Source organism: Brachycentrus maculatus, unplaced genomic scaffold, assembly GCF_059751285.1.
Source record: "Brachycentrus maculatus isolate JH-2025_06_01 unplaced genomic scaffold, ASM5975128v1 h1tg001023l, whole genome shotgun sequence".
NCBI classification, from domain to species: Eukaryota; Metazoa; Arthropoda; class Insecta; order Trichoptera; family Brachycentridae; genus Brachycentrus; species Brachycentrus maculatus.
In genome coordinates this window covers 19,828-36,272 of record NW_028281735.1, presented here as the reverse complement: position 1 = coordinate 36,272, position 16,445 = coordinate 19,828, and the positions used below count along the sequence as shown (strand labels likewise).

General features: G+C 34.2%; 1 protein-coding gene across 7 annotated transcripts; it reads right to left on the bottom strand.

Moving 5' to 3' along the window:
• Positions 1-231: 231 nt before the first annotated feature.
• LOC148299647 (zwei Ig domain protein zig-8-like) lies at positions 232-15,264 on the bottom strand. 7 transcript variants are annotated; one of them, XM_088275851.1, is made up of 7 exons: positions 15,115-15,264; positions 13,798-14,152; positions 3,154-3,341; positions 2,865-3,075; positions 2,374-2,501; positions 2,123-2,291; positions 232-1,078 (listed from the first exon to the last, which is right to left on the bottom strand). In XM_088275851.1, the coding sequence occupies exons 2-7, from the start codon at positions 13,850-13,852 to the stop codon at positions 915-917; spliced, it is 915 nt and encodes a 304-aa protein (XP_088131977.1). In that variant the 5' UTR covers positions 13,853-14,152; positions 15,115-15,264; the 3' UTR covers positions 232-914. The 7 variants fall into 7 exon arrangements, with proteins under 7 accessions (XP_088131977.1, XP_088131978.1, XP_088131979.1 ...); XM_088275852.1 differs by having other exon boundaries at positions 13,798-14,109; XM_088275853.1 differs by having other exon boundaries at positions 15,089-15,261.
• Between the last annotated feature and the right edge of the window lie 1,181 nt (positions 15,265-16,445).

Genomic DNA, 16,445 nt, shown 5'->3' with positions numbered 1-16,445 from the left:
GAACTTGTATAGCAGTGAAGTACTAAGTAAACGGAGCTGGATTCGATTGTTATTTACAGATTAGGCAATCGTTACTCTAGTGTACCTACTCCGTAATGTTATTGCGGGGGTCATGTATGTAATCCGAGCTAATTGTAACATGAACTTGTATAGCAGTGAAGTACTATGCACTTATGGACATAAAATTCAGTTTCAGGAGTTGGAGAACAGAGAAAGTCAGAGAAAATATAGTTTTCTTCGTAACACAATGTTTTATTTACAATAGTCGGTAGGAATTACACAGTTCAACAGTAAAGTGAAGTAAGATTTACATATTTTACAGGTGAATAACAATAGAGAGGATGAAGATATGACAGCTAATCTGCACCAAAATATTTGTAATGTCATTATCAAAGCCATTATATAAAAAAAAACATCCGGAATAAGTTTACTCGGTATTCATAACCATACCTATCATAAATTATGTAATAGTATTTACATTCGTAAATGTTTTGATGGAATGGTAGAATAAGGATATCGGTTTATTTAATTTTTAAATATAATAGAAAAGTACACTCACTTTGAAGTTTTATAGTATTTATGTTTGTTGTTGTTTTTTTTTGATACCTTAAAAAAATATAACAAAATAATACATATTTTATAAAATAACACAAATATTTAATATAAAAGTTCTTTGAACATACAATGTACAGACTTTGATAATTATTTTATATCTACTTGAATTATACAATACTCGTAGGTACTCAATCGAATCGAGAATCAATAATATTTTTTATCACATTTGATTTTTTTCGATTTCATATTTTAAAATTGGCTTAATAATATACCATAAATGTCAATTTTCATATTTTGTACCAATTTTAAAAAAAAGTCCTTCATTAATCACGTCACTCGGAGGTCTTAAGGAACTGTGGTTATTTTATAAAAGTACTATGATTCTCCTCTTTGTGGGGGAATCGAGGAAGGGGGCGGGGGCGGCGCGCCAGCAGCACGAGCACGTGCAGCACGAGGCACGCCTGCAGCAGGCCGCACGAGCCCGAGGGCGCCGCCTCGCCGTGCATGGCCGCCGGGTGTTCTCCTGCAAGTGGTGTTCCTTGTCATACACAGATGGAGATATGGGCACGGAGGCGGAGGGAAACATACCGTGTGGGTGTTAACAGTAGGCTTCTGCGTATCAGCCACCGTCGGCGTCGGTTTGGAACTCAAATTCAACCGACTAACGGAACTAACTAGCTTTTAATATATATCACTGCCAATCTTGGTGTTCATCTATAGCGATGGCTCGGCTCAGATGGGCGGGACATGTCATTCGTATGGATGACTCGCGCCTGCCCAAAGTTGTTTTGTTTAGTGAGCTTCTCGAAGGAAGGCGAAACCGAGGAGGGCAGTACAGGAAGTACCAAGAAGGAAGAACCGACTGAACGCCACGTTGAGGTTGGCGGGAATCGATGGTGACTGGGAGTCGCGGGCTAGAGACAGTGATGGATGGAGAAGCTCCGAGAACGGTGTTCGAGAGGTCTCTGCGCACGACTACTGGCACAACAGATTGAGGAACACGGCGAGCAGTGTGTGCTCGATTTATCAAGTCCAAAATTGTCATGTTCAACCACATGCGCACTACTTGCTGAAGACAACATACTCAAGTGCGAGTTGGGAGCTATCGTTATTATTACAAGTGTGAATCTGACAGGAAGCCTAAAGCCTCTGCATACGATTTGAGAAGGTAGTGGGAGGTTTTCAATGCTTAAAAAAACTACGCACATTTAGAGAGATGCTTTTGATTCCTATTGAACGCTCGAACGGTAATATGCCATCGGGGAATCTTATGCTCAGTAATGTTTGTAATGTTTGCTACGACAAAATGTATATACTTATACAATAAATATATATATATATATATATATATATATATATATATATATATATATATATATATATATATATATATATACATATATATATATATATATATATATATATATATATATATATATATATATATATATATATATATATATATATATATATATATATATATATATATATATATATATATATATATATATACATATGTGTGTGTGTGAATTATTAGTTTTGATGGTGTATAATGTTGTAAACATACCATTCAAGATGTGTACCCGCACGGTCGCCGGGGGTGCGTTGGACGGGGCGCACGTGTAGTGGCCGGAGTCCCGGGGACCCGCCCGCTGCACCAGCAGTCTGCTACTCGAGGCCGCCCCCTTCTCGGTGACCAGGCTTATCCCACCTCGCGCAGAGTCGAAGTTGATAATCTAAGTTGATAATATGCAGTTGAGATATGTAGGCAGATTTTGGAAGTGCGAAATATTGGATAGGTGCTCCGTGAGCCAGTACCTGATCCCCGTGTGACCACGTGATGGAAGGCGGAGGCTCCGGGGCGTGGCGCACGAGGCACGTGAGGTTGATGGTGGACCCGAGGTTGATGAACAACTCGGGGCCGCCCAGAATCTCCGTCTCTGGTTCTTGGCAACACAATGGACATTAGACACATTTAGAGAAGTATTTCATTTAACTTTTTTATATACTTATAACGAATACACGACAAACAAAATTTCAAAATGTACATGAAATAACATTTCAAAAATATAGAAAAGGCTCTTGGAAAAATAGTTTAATAATTCTACATAGGAAAACCCCTTCGGAGATACGGAATCTGGCAAAAGGATACAGCTGTAGTTGCAATACTTATTCAGATTTATTAATTAAGATATGTACATATAAAAATACATAAAACAAATGAGTTATTTAATTCCACATGTTTGTTTTTGCTCCTTTGACAGATATACTCCTTTGCCTTTACACTACGAAACGTAAAAGTTACTCACCGACTACACTGAGAACCACGTGATGGCCGATGGGCGGAGTCGTGCTGACCTGGCACTCGTAGGTGCCCGAGTCCCGGCGCTGCGCGGGCCGGATACGCAGCGCCCACTCCTCGGAGTGAGGGCTGTGCTGAGCTTCGAAACGCTGGTCGGAAGTGTAGGTGTAGCGACCCACGGTGAGCAGGTGCGTGTCTCGATGCCTCATCCACGACACCTGTCGAGTGAAGAAGTCGGTTAACGCGCTACCGTCGGGCGGGCGGCGTGTGGTGTCGCAATAGGAAAGCGGACTCACGGTTCGGTTTCCGAGCGCCCTGACTCTGCACAGCAGGCGGACCGGCTGCCCCACGAGTCCCGTGAGGTTGGAGGGCACGGAGAGGTCGAACTGCGGCGCGTCCGCCACGGCGGGGGGCTCCTGCAGGAACTCCGTGAGGAAGCGACGCGAGGCGCTATTGCCCGCTGCGCCCGTGGGACTATCTGCGCCTGCAACACCCACTATTCTCATATTCTCATTCACGGTACACGCACGCACGCTCTATTCGCTTCGAATTCGATTGATTTTACGTTGAAGTGGATTAAAATTTATTTTTTTATCTAACCATGTTCGGTCTGCGAGACATTTTACTATACTCTGGTCGTGTGAGATGCGCCGGAAACAAAATATGTAGAAATATATTATTTATTTATTCAGCATTAACTTTATGGAATGACATGTTGATTTTTTAAAAATTAAACACTTAAGTATATAATACTACTAAATGTGTTTTATAGTAATGAAATAAAACTTAAGTTTTCGGAACTAGTCGTGTGCAATTAAATAAAACTCATTTAGTGATAAGTGTTTGATTTAAAAAAGATAAGATCGAAAGAGTTATCGCGAGCGGTACGGTACATGAAGTGCCTCGAGTCGTTCATTTCCTTTAACTTTTTGTGGTTATTGTGCGCATGATTCAATATTATTAAATAAGTTCTCTATTAAATATCTTAATAAATGTATTTTCATCGCTTAGGAAATTACTCCCATAATGTGAATTTAATGAGGACCAATCAGTTTACGATGCCGGCGAACTAGACTATAGTAATTGAGAAGAGCGGAGCTACTCGTACCTGTAGTCTGGCAGACTCGGACGCCCGATGTGCTACATCGAGTGATGAACATTCTATTGAACTCCTATAATAATATGAATTTATTATTTACAGAGGAAAACATCAACTATATTGTATTTTTTTTGAATATTGAAAGCATTAACTTCGTGGATCATATTGATATATAATATATTAGATTTCATTATAAATTATTGAAGAAAAAGTATTATAACTCATTTACTAGTAAAATAAATCACAAAAAATGAGAAATCGCTCTGGACAGTTCCATTACATTAATAAATCTATATCTTATAGATAGAATGAAAAAGTCGTAAAATAAAGAAATATTATAACAGACCTTCAAGAGAACGTCATTAGAGACTTTCCGATTACTGAGCATTAGTGTACCCAACTTTTGACAAAGGGAATTCAACTTTTATAGAGTAAATGTAGTTTTTCAAGACTAAGTTTTATTATTTTATGTGTAATTAAAAAAGATGTATTTATTTAACTTCCACATTTGTTTTGTTATCAAGCATAAGGTGTGGGTAGAAAGAGAAAATTAATGCTGAATGATTTTAAGGATTGTTTGAACTAAACAAAAAATTAAAAATTGTTATTGAGTCACGGTAAATATTTAAGTCTTATCTTTTCAAATGACCGTAAGAAAAAATACACGGCAAGAGAGGATTTTTCGCAATTCCTTAATTACGAAATATACTTGACTTGTCTATAATTACCCTGTTCCAGTCTCATTGGTATGCCAACATTTGTTACTTTATTTCTATTTTATTTATCTCACCTTTTTTACACTTTTTATTGTAAGTAAAAATTAGTCACGGAAAAAGTTTTCACTTACGTTATAGTATTGGGTCATATAAAAAAGTATCTGAGGTGTTTTGGTACAATTACGAACAAAATTTTTCTTTTTTTAGTCTTGATGAAGAAGCGGTTAGCTTCGAAACCGGTAGACATTATAATTCAGTTATAATAAAATATGTTTAGTGATTTAAAAACAGATTTACATTTTACTTATAAAATTTTCTTTATTGAAAATCAATTTTAATTGAGTAAATATAGACCAATATTATCTGTAACCTTTTTTCCATTTTTCGAGGAGCTTCCTAATTCCTTCAGCGTAGAACTTCTGCGGTTTATCGTCGAAAAACTTGGCCAAGTGATTTTCAGCGGCTCTTCGGTCGGCCAATTTTTCACCGTCAAGAAAGTTTTGGAGGAACCGAAACAAATGATAATCAAACGGTGCAAGATCCGGACTATACGGTGGATGTATCAAAACTTCCCAACCGAGTTCCGTCAATTTGTTCTGAGTCATCAAGAATGTGTGTAGCCGCGCACTATGGTATGGTCACGATGGAACACAACTCCAATTCGGGTTATTCCTTCTGGTTGCTTCATTCAAACGGTCATATTGTGCACAGTACAGAACTGAATTGATGGTTGTGCCAAGTTTTAGCAGCTCATTAATGGACAATTTTTTTCCGAATCCACCAAAAACTCAACTTAACCTTGTTGCCAACAATTCAATTATTTACTTGAGAAATATGAACAATTTAATATAGTTAAAAAAAATGTGCCCGACTGGGTTTTCGCGTGCCAATAGCTTATTTTACAATATTTGATCATTAAATTATTAGTGAGTTCTTTTTCAATCTTGAGCCGTGCAATTATAGATGACGTGGCTGAATGACGCAATCTGTTTCATATCTAACCATTTCTATTATCCAGTTATTTTATAAACCTTGGAGATTTTATGGATAATGGCAGTAGGTTAAAGAGCTTTATTACGAAACGCTAAAAGTTTATTTAACAAAACTTAGTGTTGGTATGTTTGATGTGTTTCTTTGTTTTTGATACTGTAATTCTATGAATTTTTCATGAAGTGTGTTTTTGGCGATTTGTATTTCCATTAGCTGGAAAGGTGTTTTCTTGTAAAGTGTGTGAAGAATTATTATAAAATAATTTATGCTGGCAAAAATCCTTATTGCTTTCAATATTTCTTGGCTTTTCGATACTTTATCTGAGTTTTTATATAAAATTATTTTCTGCATAATGTAAGTAAAGCTTCTTTCAAGGTTTTCATTGTCCTTTTAACTACTTGAGTATGATGTGAGAGGTCCAAAACGACAGATTTCCTCCTTCTTTCGTGTGACAAATTATTGAATATATTTGTCAGATATCAATTTAAATATTGGGTGATTCAGTAATATTTTCCTACCAGTCTAAAAATCGGTGTAAGATGATGCATCATTCGAAGCTTAATTAATGTTGTACGCTTTCAGAATGCAACGGGCTGCTAGGTCACTAATGGGTGGTTCAGAGCAATACGTTTCCAGCTCGTGAGATGAAACTATTTCGTTGAATTTCAAAATATATTTTGGTAATCAGTTCTGTTGATATATTTTATTCTTCGTCTTGACAGGGAGGGTGAATTTTAAAAGAACACTGCGTTGGAGGGTAAACACTTACAACATACTTTGCAAGAAGTAATAATTATTCCGAAACAAATTCCATAGAAATCTTCAAACGAAGAATTTGATTGGCACTAGTAAGCCGTTGGGTGTGAAATATTTTGTCTAGTAATTCGTTTCATAAATCCTTTAGAAATATTAATAAAAGAATCTACACCACTATTCACTACAAATATTTCTACTCTACATTAATATTGAATGAAACACTTAAGTTACTTTGTTAAAATTGGTAAAACATTTCGAAATAATTACCGATTGTCTCTAAAAATATGAAGGGTGTCGATAGTCTCTGCCATCAATTTGAAGAAACAAGTGTCGAAAAAGGTATTTTGAATTATATTAGATTCTTTTCCACTGGTTTATGTTATATCGTAGGTTTAGAAGCTTTGAACTATTATTTTTAAATTTATACATGATTATCTATTTTTTAAACGTGGGTTCATTGTTAATTTTATAAGCAAGTTTTACCTGATACCGGTTCCATGCAAGTAATTTTATTATATCTTTGGAGTTTTGTAACAAATTGTATTTAATATTACTTAAATCACTAAACAACCGGCATTTCCTCTTTGTACGAATAGGATCTATAGCAAAAATGTTGGAAACGAGCGCAACACAATTTCTCGTTTTATTGGTCTGAGCTCTTCTGTAAACGTGTGCAGGAAGTGCTCGCAAATGTGCTGGTGTTCCAATAACAATAGGCGTGCGTCCAAGTATAAACAAGGCAGATATCTGGGAAAGAAGCCCTTTCAGTAATTGTTGAAGCCAAACTAACAAGGCAGCAATATAATTTTATAAGACTCTTAAGGAATGTCTTTTACATATAGGCTATAAACTTCCAATCTAAAAATGGCAAGCACGGAACCAAGATAAGAAAATTATAGCCGAAAATAAAGTTAAGATACAAAAAGATTTCAAAAAGCGATGGAATTAAAAGTTAATCAGCCGAAGTCAGCGTTCGGAAATTCTAATGACGGTAATGCCGCCAGGCGTTTCTACTGTGACGCAGATTTGACATCTGAGATCACGGGAGTAGATACAAATTTAATAAAACGAAAGCACACTATTTTAGTGGTTCTATCTAGTGGTTATGATATTCAAATACGGAATTTAAGGAAGTACTATCTTGCTACTGCTTAGAATTTCGTGAAAAATTATCATTAATTTAACACGCCCCTTACTGTGCATAAGATTCTAATTCATGGGCCAGAGGTGATTTCAGCTGCGTTGTTACCAATCGGTCAATTATCGGAAGAGGCCCAAGAGGCTAGAAACAAAGATTTCAAAAAAATACCGTGATACGAGAAAATGCTCTCCAGAAAACTGTAATGAGGATTTTTTTAATTTAATGATTTTTTCGTCTGATCCCCTCATTACAAGCCTTAGACAATTACCATAGAAACAAATAAAACATTTCCCAAATTTAAATTTCCTTATTTCGCCAAATATTTTGCTTTATAACATGAATGAAAGTGATGACGATAGTTCGTCATCACCAAAAATGTGTTGAATTTTGTATTTGAAATTTTTTTCTGTTTAAAACACCAAGAAATTATGTTGTTTCATTACTCTTACCCGTAACTAATCAAGTTAAACCTAAAATATTGTATTAAATGCACCCAGTGAATTGTGTCCGATTTTTTAGTCATCTTGCCCCTATGTGCGCTGGTTCAAATACTCGATAAAGTAATAACACTGGTTATTGGTTATCTAAATGCAAAAGTTGGATCAAACAGTTACCTTGAAGGTGCAGTTGGCCATTATGGAATTGGCACCCGAAATGATACAAAATGATAATGTGAACGTTTGATCCAATTTGCTATTGAAGAAAAATGACAATCATGAATACCTAATTTAAACGGCACATCAGACGTCTGTACACATGAATATCACCGGGTGATAGATGTCGCAACCAGATTGATTACATCATGATGAATAGCCGCTGAGGGTCATCAGTAAGTAATGTTAAAACTTATCCTGATGCAGAATTGCGGCTCTGATCATAATCTGTTTACTGCACAAATCAGAGTAAAATTCAAAATCATAAAAAGGAATAAGTTAAAAACGTTAAAACTCTTCATTGAGTTCCAGAAATCAGGAAACAAGACGTTGATTTTAACGTAAATCGCTCCGAAAATATCGAACAGCGTTGGAACAGTCTCAAGGATAAAATTGTTAAGACTGCAATGAAGTATCAGGAGTCGAGAAACGAAAAGAAGATATCTTGGATATCAGACTCCACATGGGATACATTCCATCCGCTCTATAGAGCGGAAATCCATGAGAATAAAAGGGACCTCATCTGCAGAAGCCAGACAAGAGTACTCAAGACAAAAACAGTGCAGATGGGACAAAAACAAACAAGTTTCAGGTATGTATCTGTGCTGAGATGGAAGCAGAAAAGAAATGTATCACAACAAAGGATCTCTTCCGAAAGTTTGGTGATCTCGGAAACTCACACGAAGGTTTAGACATAATAAACGAGTTTCAGTTCCTTGTATCTCAAATCAGCAATGAAGGAACTTACGAAGGAGAGATCAGACGTCGTATCGTCATCACCAAAAGTGCCATGTCTAGGCTACACAAAATCTAGAAAGACCGGAGTGTGAGTTAAAACACCAAGATAAAGCTTGTCTGGAGCTTGGTGCATTCCATTTTTCTCTATGTGGCTGAAACATGGACCATGAAAGCAGCAGAAAGGATAAAAATTTACGCTTTCGAAATGTGGTGTTGGAGGTGCATACTCCGTATACCATGGACAGCTAGACGTACCAAAGAGTCCATTCGCCAGAAACTACACTCGAATGTCTGTAGCCGACGGATTCTCCAGTTGTTTGGACACGTTGCGCGTAGCAATGAGGATAGCCTGGAACGACTGGTTATGATCGGAAGCCTGGAGAGAAGGATCCCCCACACGATGGATCAGCAGGCACCTCGATGGTTGAGTTATAGTTTCACTAGGGTAACAACCCTAGTGAAACATGGGTAATGAGGAATAAGACGGAGAAGGAATTATGAATAAGATAAATTGTCTACGTACTTATAGTGAAAATAGAATTATGATATTTTCAACCGTTTTCCAGTAAATTGAATAATTAGAAAAAGATTTTCATATCCATTTATGAAGGTTTCTGCTAATTTACTGATTTTACCCATAGATGTAACTTTTTTTTTTTTAAAGAATAGTATGTTGTAACTTGCAACATATGTACAATTTTTGTAACATCGATTTTAAATTATATTAATAATAAAACCCTTATCCGCACCCCAATGGTGCATAGGGCACTGTGTCACATAAACGCAGTGTTATCTTGATCGTTTACACATGAAGGAAAGGTGATCAGCCCTCCGCTTCAGGTACCAGTCCATGGTAATATTGAATAAATATTACAGTGAAAAAATCACTTATATTTATTTTACCCCCCTTGGGAATCGAACCCGGGACCTCCAGAACGGTAGCCGAGCGTGCTGACCATTACACTACGGAGGCGGACAGAATATATTACTATTGTGTAAATTATATTATTAAATTATATTACTATTGTATAAATTAATCCTTCGATAACCTTATAACGGGTCGTAAGTCATTTTAATATTCAGACTTCAATGTGTCATCTCAATTTACTTTTTCACCTATGTTTAGATAAAATGAAATGTTAAATTTTACAAATTCACAAATAACTGTTAACGATATTATGTATATATAAATATAATAGATTTTATCAAAATGTAAGCAACGTTATTTTGTTCTAAATACAACGATAAAATAAAAGAAAACTGTAGATGTTGGTGACAAAAGTATAAGTTATGTGTTATGTCTGCAAAAAGCGATTTGTTGATGAATGTTGACATATCCGAAAATATGGTTTTTGAAAGAGATGAATGTAGATCTAAGTGTGAAATATTGGTATTCGGGGAAATTACGAAACAAGTACAATATGATTTTTTTGTATTTGGGAAGTATGTTTTCTAGGGATGGAAATAAATAGATAGAAAGAAGAGTGAACAGGGTAAATGGTGCACTAAAATCAGTTTTCTTAATCTTCCTATCATCTTCAACTTTACTTTCATACCGATATCATAAATAAAGCAGTGAATTAAAAACGTTCAAAGTTAACCTAACTTAGATAAGTTGATTAAGTTGATTAGATACATATAATTTTGGTCCTGTGTTTTACTGATCATAGCTAATTGCAACACACTTCTCAAGAAAAAATACTCTTTCTCTCGAAAAATCAAATCTCTTTTCGGTCAAGGTGAACTCTGGAATGAATAAGAAAAATATATGTGATTCATTCCAGATACATTTGTATTTATTCAAAATATTGTTTTCATGTAAAATTTTAACAAATAACAGTACATGCTTATTTTTAAAAATTCCTAGTTCGTAGTAAATATCCTATTTAAATTAATAGTTAAATTTTTAAATTGATAAAGTGATATATGGTACATAATTGTGAGAATTTTTTCCAGTACAAAGGGTATAAAAACCGACTAATCGGTGTTTGGTCGCTTACGGTTGGCAGCGAAAAGTCGACTTTTGGTAGTTAATTTAATAAAAATCAAAATAATCAAACTTTTGGTACAGGAATTATGAATGTATTTGTTAATTGCTTGTATTTTTGCTTTAAAGACAAATTTGGTTTTTAAGTAAGTCAAAAAGTCGTTATTATTCTATTCAACAAGTAATTCTTTTCATTACTTTCCTTCAAATTTTTACCTAATCCTATAATATTTACAATTCATTCAATCATATTTTTTTAGTAATGTAATTACATATTCAGTGAAACCTCTATTTATCGTCCCTCGTATAATCGTTTTCCCGGATATGTCGTTTATTTCTTCTATCCCGAATGAATTTCATACTAAACTATACCGCATCGATCGTTTCTGTATCACCATTTACCGCATTTATCGTTCGAATTAAGCTGCATATTTGATACATTTTGTCTGTTTTTTACGTTCTTTTCAATTTTCTTAAATTCAACGGCAACTTATGGAATAGAAACTATCGAAAGCTTGTGTAACCGATAGTAGGAGAGGTCGATATTGATGAAAAGGAGCCGCTGCCTGTACCTGCATTTCCAGAAGCGTGCACACTCTTTGAAAGAAAACTTTCTACGACACACATTCAATAACCGATGCTGATAAATACAATTTGCAAAGCCGAAAATATGGTATACTATTGACTTACGAAAATAAAACAGTTAAAAAAGTATTTTTTTAAATTCTATTCAGGTTTGTATTTTTTTTAAATAAATAGTTATGCATCTGAAACATGTATTCTTCTTAGAATTTTAGCCTACGAATGGTTGTGCAGATTGGGAGGACGGACGGTATCTTTACTCGGTCGTATCTACAATATTTGCGTATTGACCTCTTAATCCCGCATTCATTGTTTTCCCGCATTCATAGTTTATTTTAATAGGTCCCTTTAAAAACGATAGATAGAGGTTTCACTGTATTATATATTGTTCACACTTCAATTTCTCGTAATTTTATATTTTATTTTAAAACTTTTGTCGAAAAAATGTACACCCATCTACTTATTTTAAATAACTGTCTAAGGTACAAACATTGACCAATAAGTAAAACTAATCTGTTCTTGGTCGTTTGAAATAGATTACTGAAGAGATTTAAATAAAATAAGAGAGTAGGTAATTTAGAAATTTTAAATGTGTGTATTTTCCATGATTCAGGAAAGATCTTAGTATTCAAACTTTAAAAACAGAAGAAAACTAAACGACCTACAATTGTTATTAAAATGATTAAATTCTATGATAAATTGTTCTCACCTCCTGCTACTTGTAAACATTCGAGTACCTAATACATAGAAATACGCGCCAACTCACTGTTATACTGTTGTCAAAGTAAAACAAAATACCCGTGCGTAGAATTCAATTTCTTGCAAACAGTACTATAAATCATATACTTAGATATATTCAATTCTAACTTCACTCATTTCAAACAGCAATGTCTGATGTCTGTACATTTAAACGACATGTGAATATAATATTCTTACGATAGCTTAGCGTTCCAATACCTTATTTGTATTACTCTTATTATGCTATCTTTACTTTTTCTACCCTTCTATGCATATATTTTATAGTATGTCATGTACTTTGATACGTATACTTACTTGCTATGTATGCTTTATTACACGTTATTAATACGTATACTTATGTCGTTATAAATATTGTGACATAGATTTTTTTACACACATGATGAATTTACCTGTCAAAGAAATAATTCTGAGAAAAAAACAATAAAGAAAAATAAAAGTCCCAGCTCTACTCGTAATAACTTAACTATTTGATGATATACTGAATATATAATACAAAACATTAGTTATATAAGTGGTCCGATTGCTTGGACTTGACGTTAGCAGCTACGGTGATCTCTATGGTGAAACTCAAAAACAAATCAACAAGGCTACAGTTATATCCGGATGCCTCAGAAACTCGGTGTGGAGGAACAAACACACGAGAATAGAAAGTAAAATGAAGATATGTGTCCGACCAATAGCCACATATGGGATTGAGGCAAGAGCAGATACTTCTAGAACAAAGTCTCGACTTCGAACATCCGAGATGAAGACTCTCCGATCCATAACCGGAAACACATTGCGAGACCGAGTAAGAAACAGACATCCGGAGCATGTGTAAGACGGAGGATATCGTGAATGGGGACGACAATGAGCATGTAAACCGAATGTCAGAAGACAGACTTCCACGTATCGCCCTTCTAGGAAACCCTGAAGGACGCCGAATCCCAGGCAGACCTCCAAAAAGGTGGAAAGACAGCTGGGAGTCAACATCCCAAGAGCGACAAGCGGAAGTACAAACATATCCTAAGGATCTTCAAAAATAAGAAAAAGAAGACTTATATGGTAGTTCTTTTTTACGGTAAGAGGTTTGATTATCGAGGAATCGAAGTGTTTGGAAAATTATATTAAAACGGCAAATTATACTAACTTTATTATACCTAAATACAAAATAGTTGATATATTTATTAACATACCTGAAAAGAGCATTCGTGAAATTTAAATAAATGGACAAAGAGATAAATTTGTCAATACAATATTGGGTACTGATAAGTCTCTGTTTAGTTAATATTATTAACAAAACAGAGACTTATCAGCACCCAGAAGCAGATACTATTGTATACCGCATTGTAAGACCGTAGTGTTACATTTATTATAATTACATATGTGATATAAAGGGTCCAGATCTACACTTCAGGTTCTCGGATAAACTTATCAGTCTTATATGTTTGGTCACTTTCGGTAATAACTTTATATTATTTATGCTTAAACGAAATATAGTAAGCGGATTAATTACTGAGACAAAGTGGTGGAGATTTACCCGCGGTACAGAGCAGCAGCGCGAGTGCCAGCAGCGGACGGGGCTGGAGCCCCATGGCGCGAGCCGCCTGAGCGCCCCTGCCTTCTCACATGTCCCGCCTGGCCCCCGGCTGCGCACCCGGCCTGCACTCCGCCTGCACCCGGCCTGCACCCGGCCTGCACTCGGCCTACACCCGGCCTGCACTCGGCCTGCACTCACTGCACTACACTGCACCGCACTTTTCTTGCACCCACTAGACCTTCACTTAGTTTCAACTAACCAGTTTTATGCGCCATAAGCTAATTTCACACGTTAAGATAAAGTTTGCATAACCTAAGAAAAAGCCGCATATTTTTAGGTGAAAACTCGTAAAATCCTTTGGAATAAAAATAATATATGGTACCTTTACAGATTTCGGTAATAAAATTAAACTCGTTAAATTTGTCGCGTATAAATGTTTAATACAAGGATTTAAAAAAAATTGTACAATATTCTCGTATCTAAATGTTGTCACAATGTAAAACCAATATAAATATTTATATTTGTTTTACAAATATATATATATATGTATATATATATATATATATATATATATATATATATATATATATATATATATATATATATATATATATATATATATATATATATATGTATATATATATATATAATATATATATATATATATATATATATATATATATATATATATATATATATATATATATATATATATATATATATATATATACATATATATATATATATATATATATATATATATATATATATATATATATATATATAATATATATATATATATATATATATATATATATATATATATATATATATATATATATATATATATATATATATATATATATATATATATATATATATATATATATATATATATATATATACATATATATATATATATATATATATATATATATATATATATATATATATATATATATATATATATATATATATAAATATATATATATATATATATATATATATATATATATATATATATATATATATATATATATATATATATATATATATATATATATATATATATATATATATATATTTATATGTACATTTATATAAATATTTTTATTTTTATTTATATAAATATTTTTATTTTTATTTATATAAATATTTTTATTTCTATTTCTATAACTAGGTTAAAGTTTTATTAAACGGCCTTATCCATTTTTAGCCTTTTTTTACAACAAAAAATATAAATAAATAAATTATAAATGCTTTTATTGAAAAATGGTATTATTATAATTACAGATTAGAAATTTTTTGTTGATAAACCTTATCTTTTTTAATACGAAAGTAAGACGGCAAATTCGTTTGACCAGAACACAACACAAATACGTCACGGCGCGGCGGGTATACGCGTACAGCGGCGGACAGCGAGCGTCGCGGGGCAGCACTCCTCGCGGCGACTGGGACGAGACTGGCGCCCGCCGGCCGCGCGTGCGCGCGCCGCTCACCGCCAGCGCCGGCCGCTCGCGGCTCGCGCGACGAAACACTCGCGTGTTACCTCTGGACACCGTGAGTCGATGGATCATTCTCGTGTGTTATGTTTGGCTAATTGATTCACCTGAAAAATCAGAAGACCATCGGTAACATTCTTATTGAAATCTGTAGAGAACTAAGGGAGATATGATGGTTTAAACTATGGATATTTTAATAAAACAAAAAACGGACACCACTATACGTCATTAAATTTTACGTCATCGGGTGTGTTATGGGGCGTATCGCTTTATGTATAGTAGTGTGGATTCGTTTCAGTGACATCATTGGTTACCGACATACGAAAACAACGTTTTAACGAAGGCGAATTTTGCAAAATAAAATTATGAATGAAAATATTGATTATATCGGCTGTTATAAATACAAAACGAGTTTTACGCAATCCTTTATAGGTTGAGTATGTTAAATGAGATATTCCTCCCGGGTTAAAATACCCTATTGATGAATATACATACTTCATAATTCTACATTTTGATGAGTCACTTTATGCAGTTAAGTAAAAAGTTATTTATTTTTATTTAGGTACACCTATTATTATTCATGTACTAGATGTGAATGTATCGCGTGTGATGCTGTTACGCTCAAAAGATGGCGCTGCCAACGCACTAAAAAAAATAACATGTCACAGCTAACACCCATCTCGGATATATAAAAACACGAAAGCAACATCGTATCAAAATTTCAAACCAATCAGTTTAGAAGATTTCGGTTTTTCAACGAACTCACATTTGCATTTTTATTTATATAGATATTTACCTTTCATCGCGGAATGACCGAGTGACCAGACACCAACATTCGATTAGTTATGTTGGACTTTACGAACAGTGTTATTAGAGTCGTTTTTGCGATGTATGAGGTCGGGCCTTAGTGAGCACAACCATCAAAAGGTGCCAAATGGTCCTTAAAAAACATGTGCCAAATATGAATTCATCATGATAACTCTCTCTGTCTCCGGATTGATGTCAAAGTTTAATTTTTTCGTGATTTTCGCACAGGATTATTTTATGTTATTGTTATATAGATATATATATATATATATATATATATATATATATATATATATATATATATATATATATATATATATATATATATATATATATATA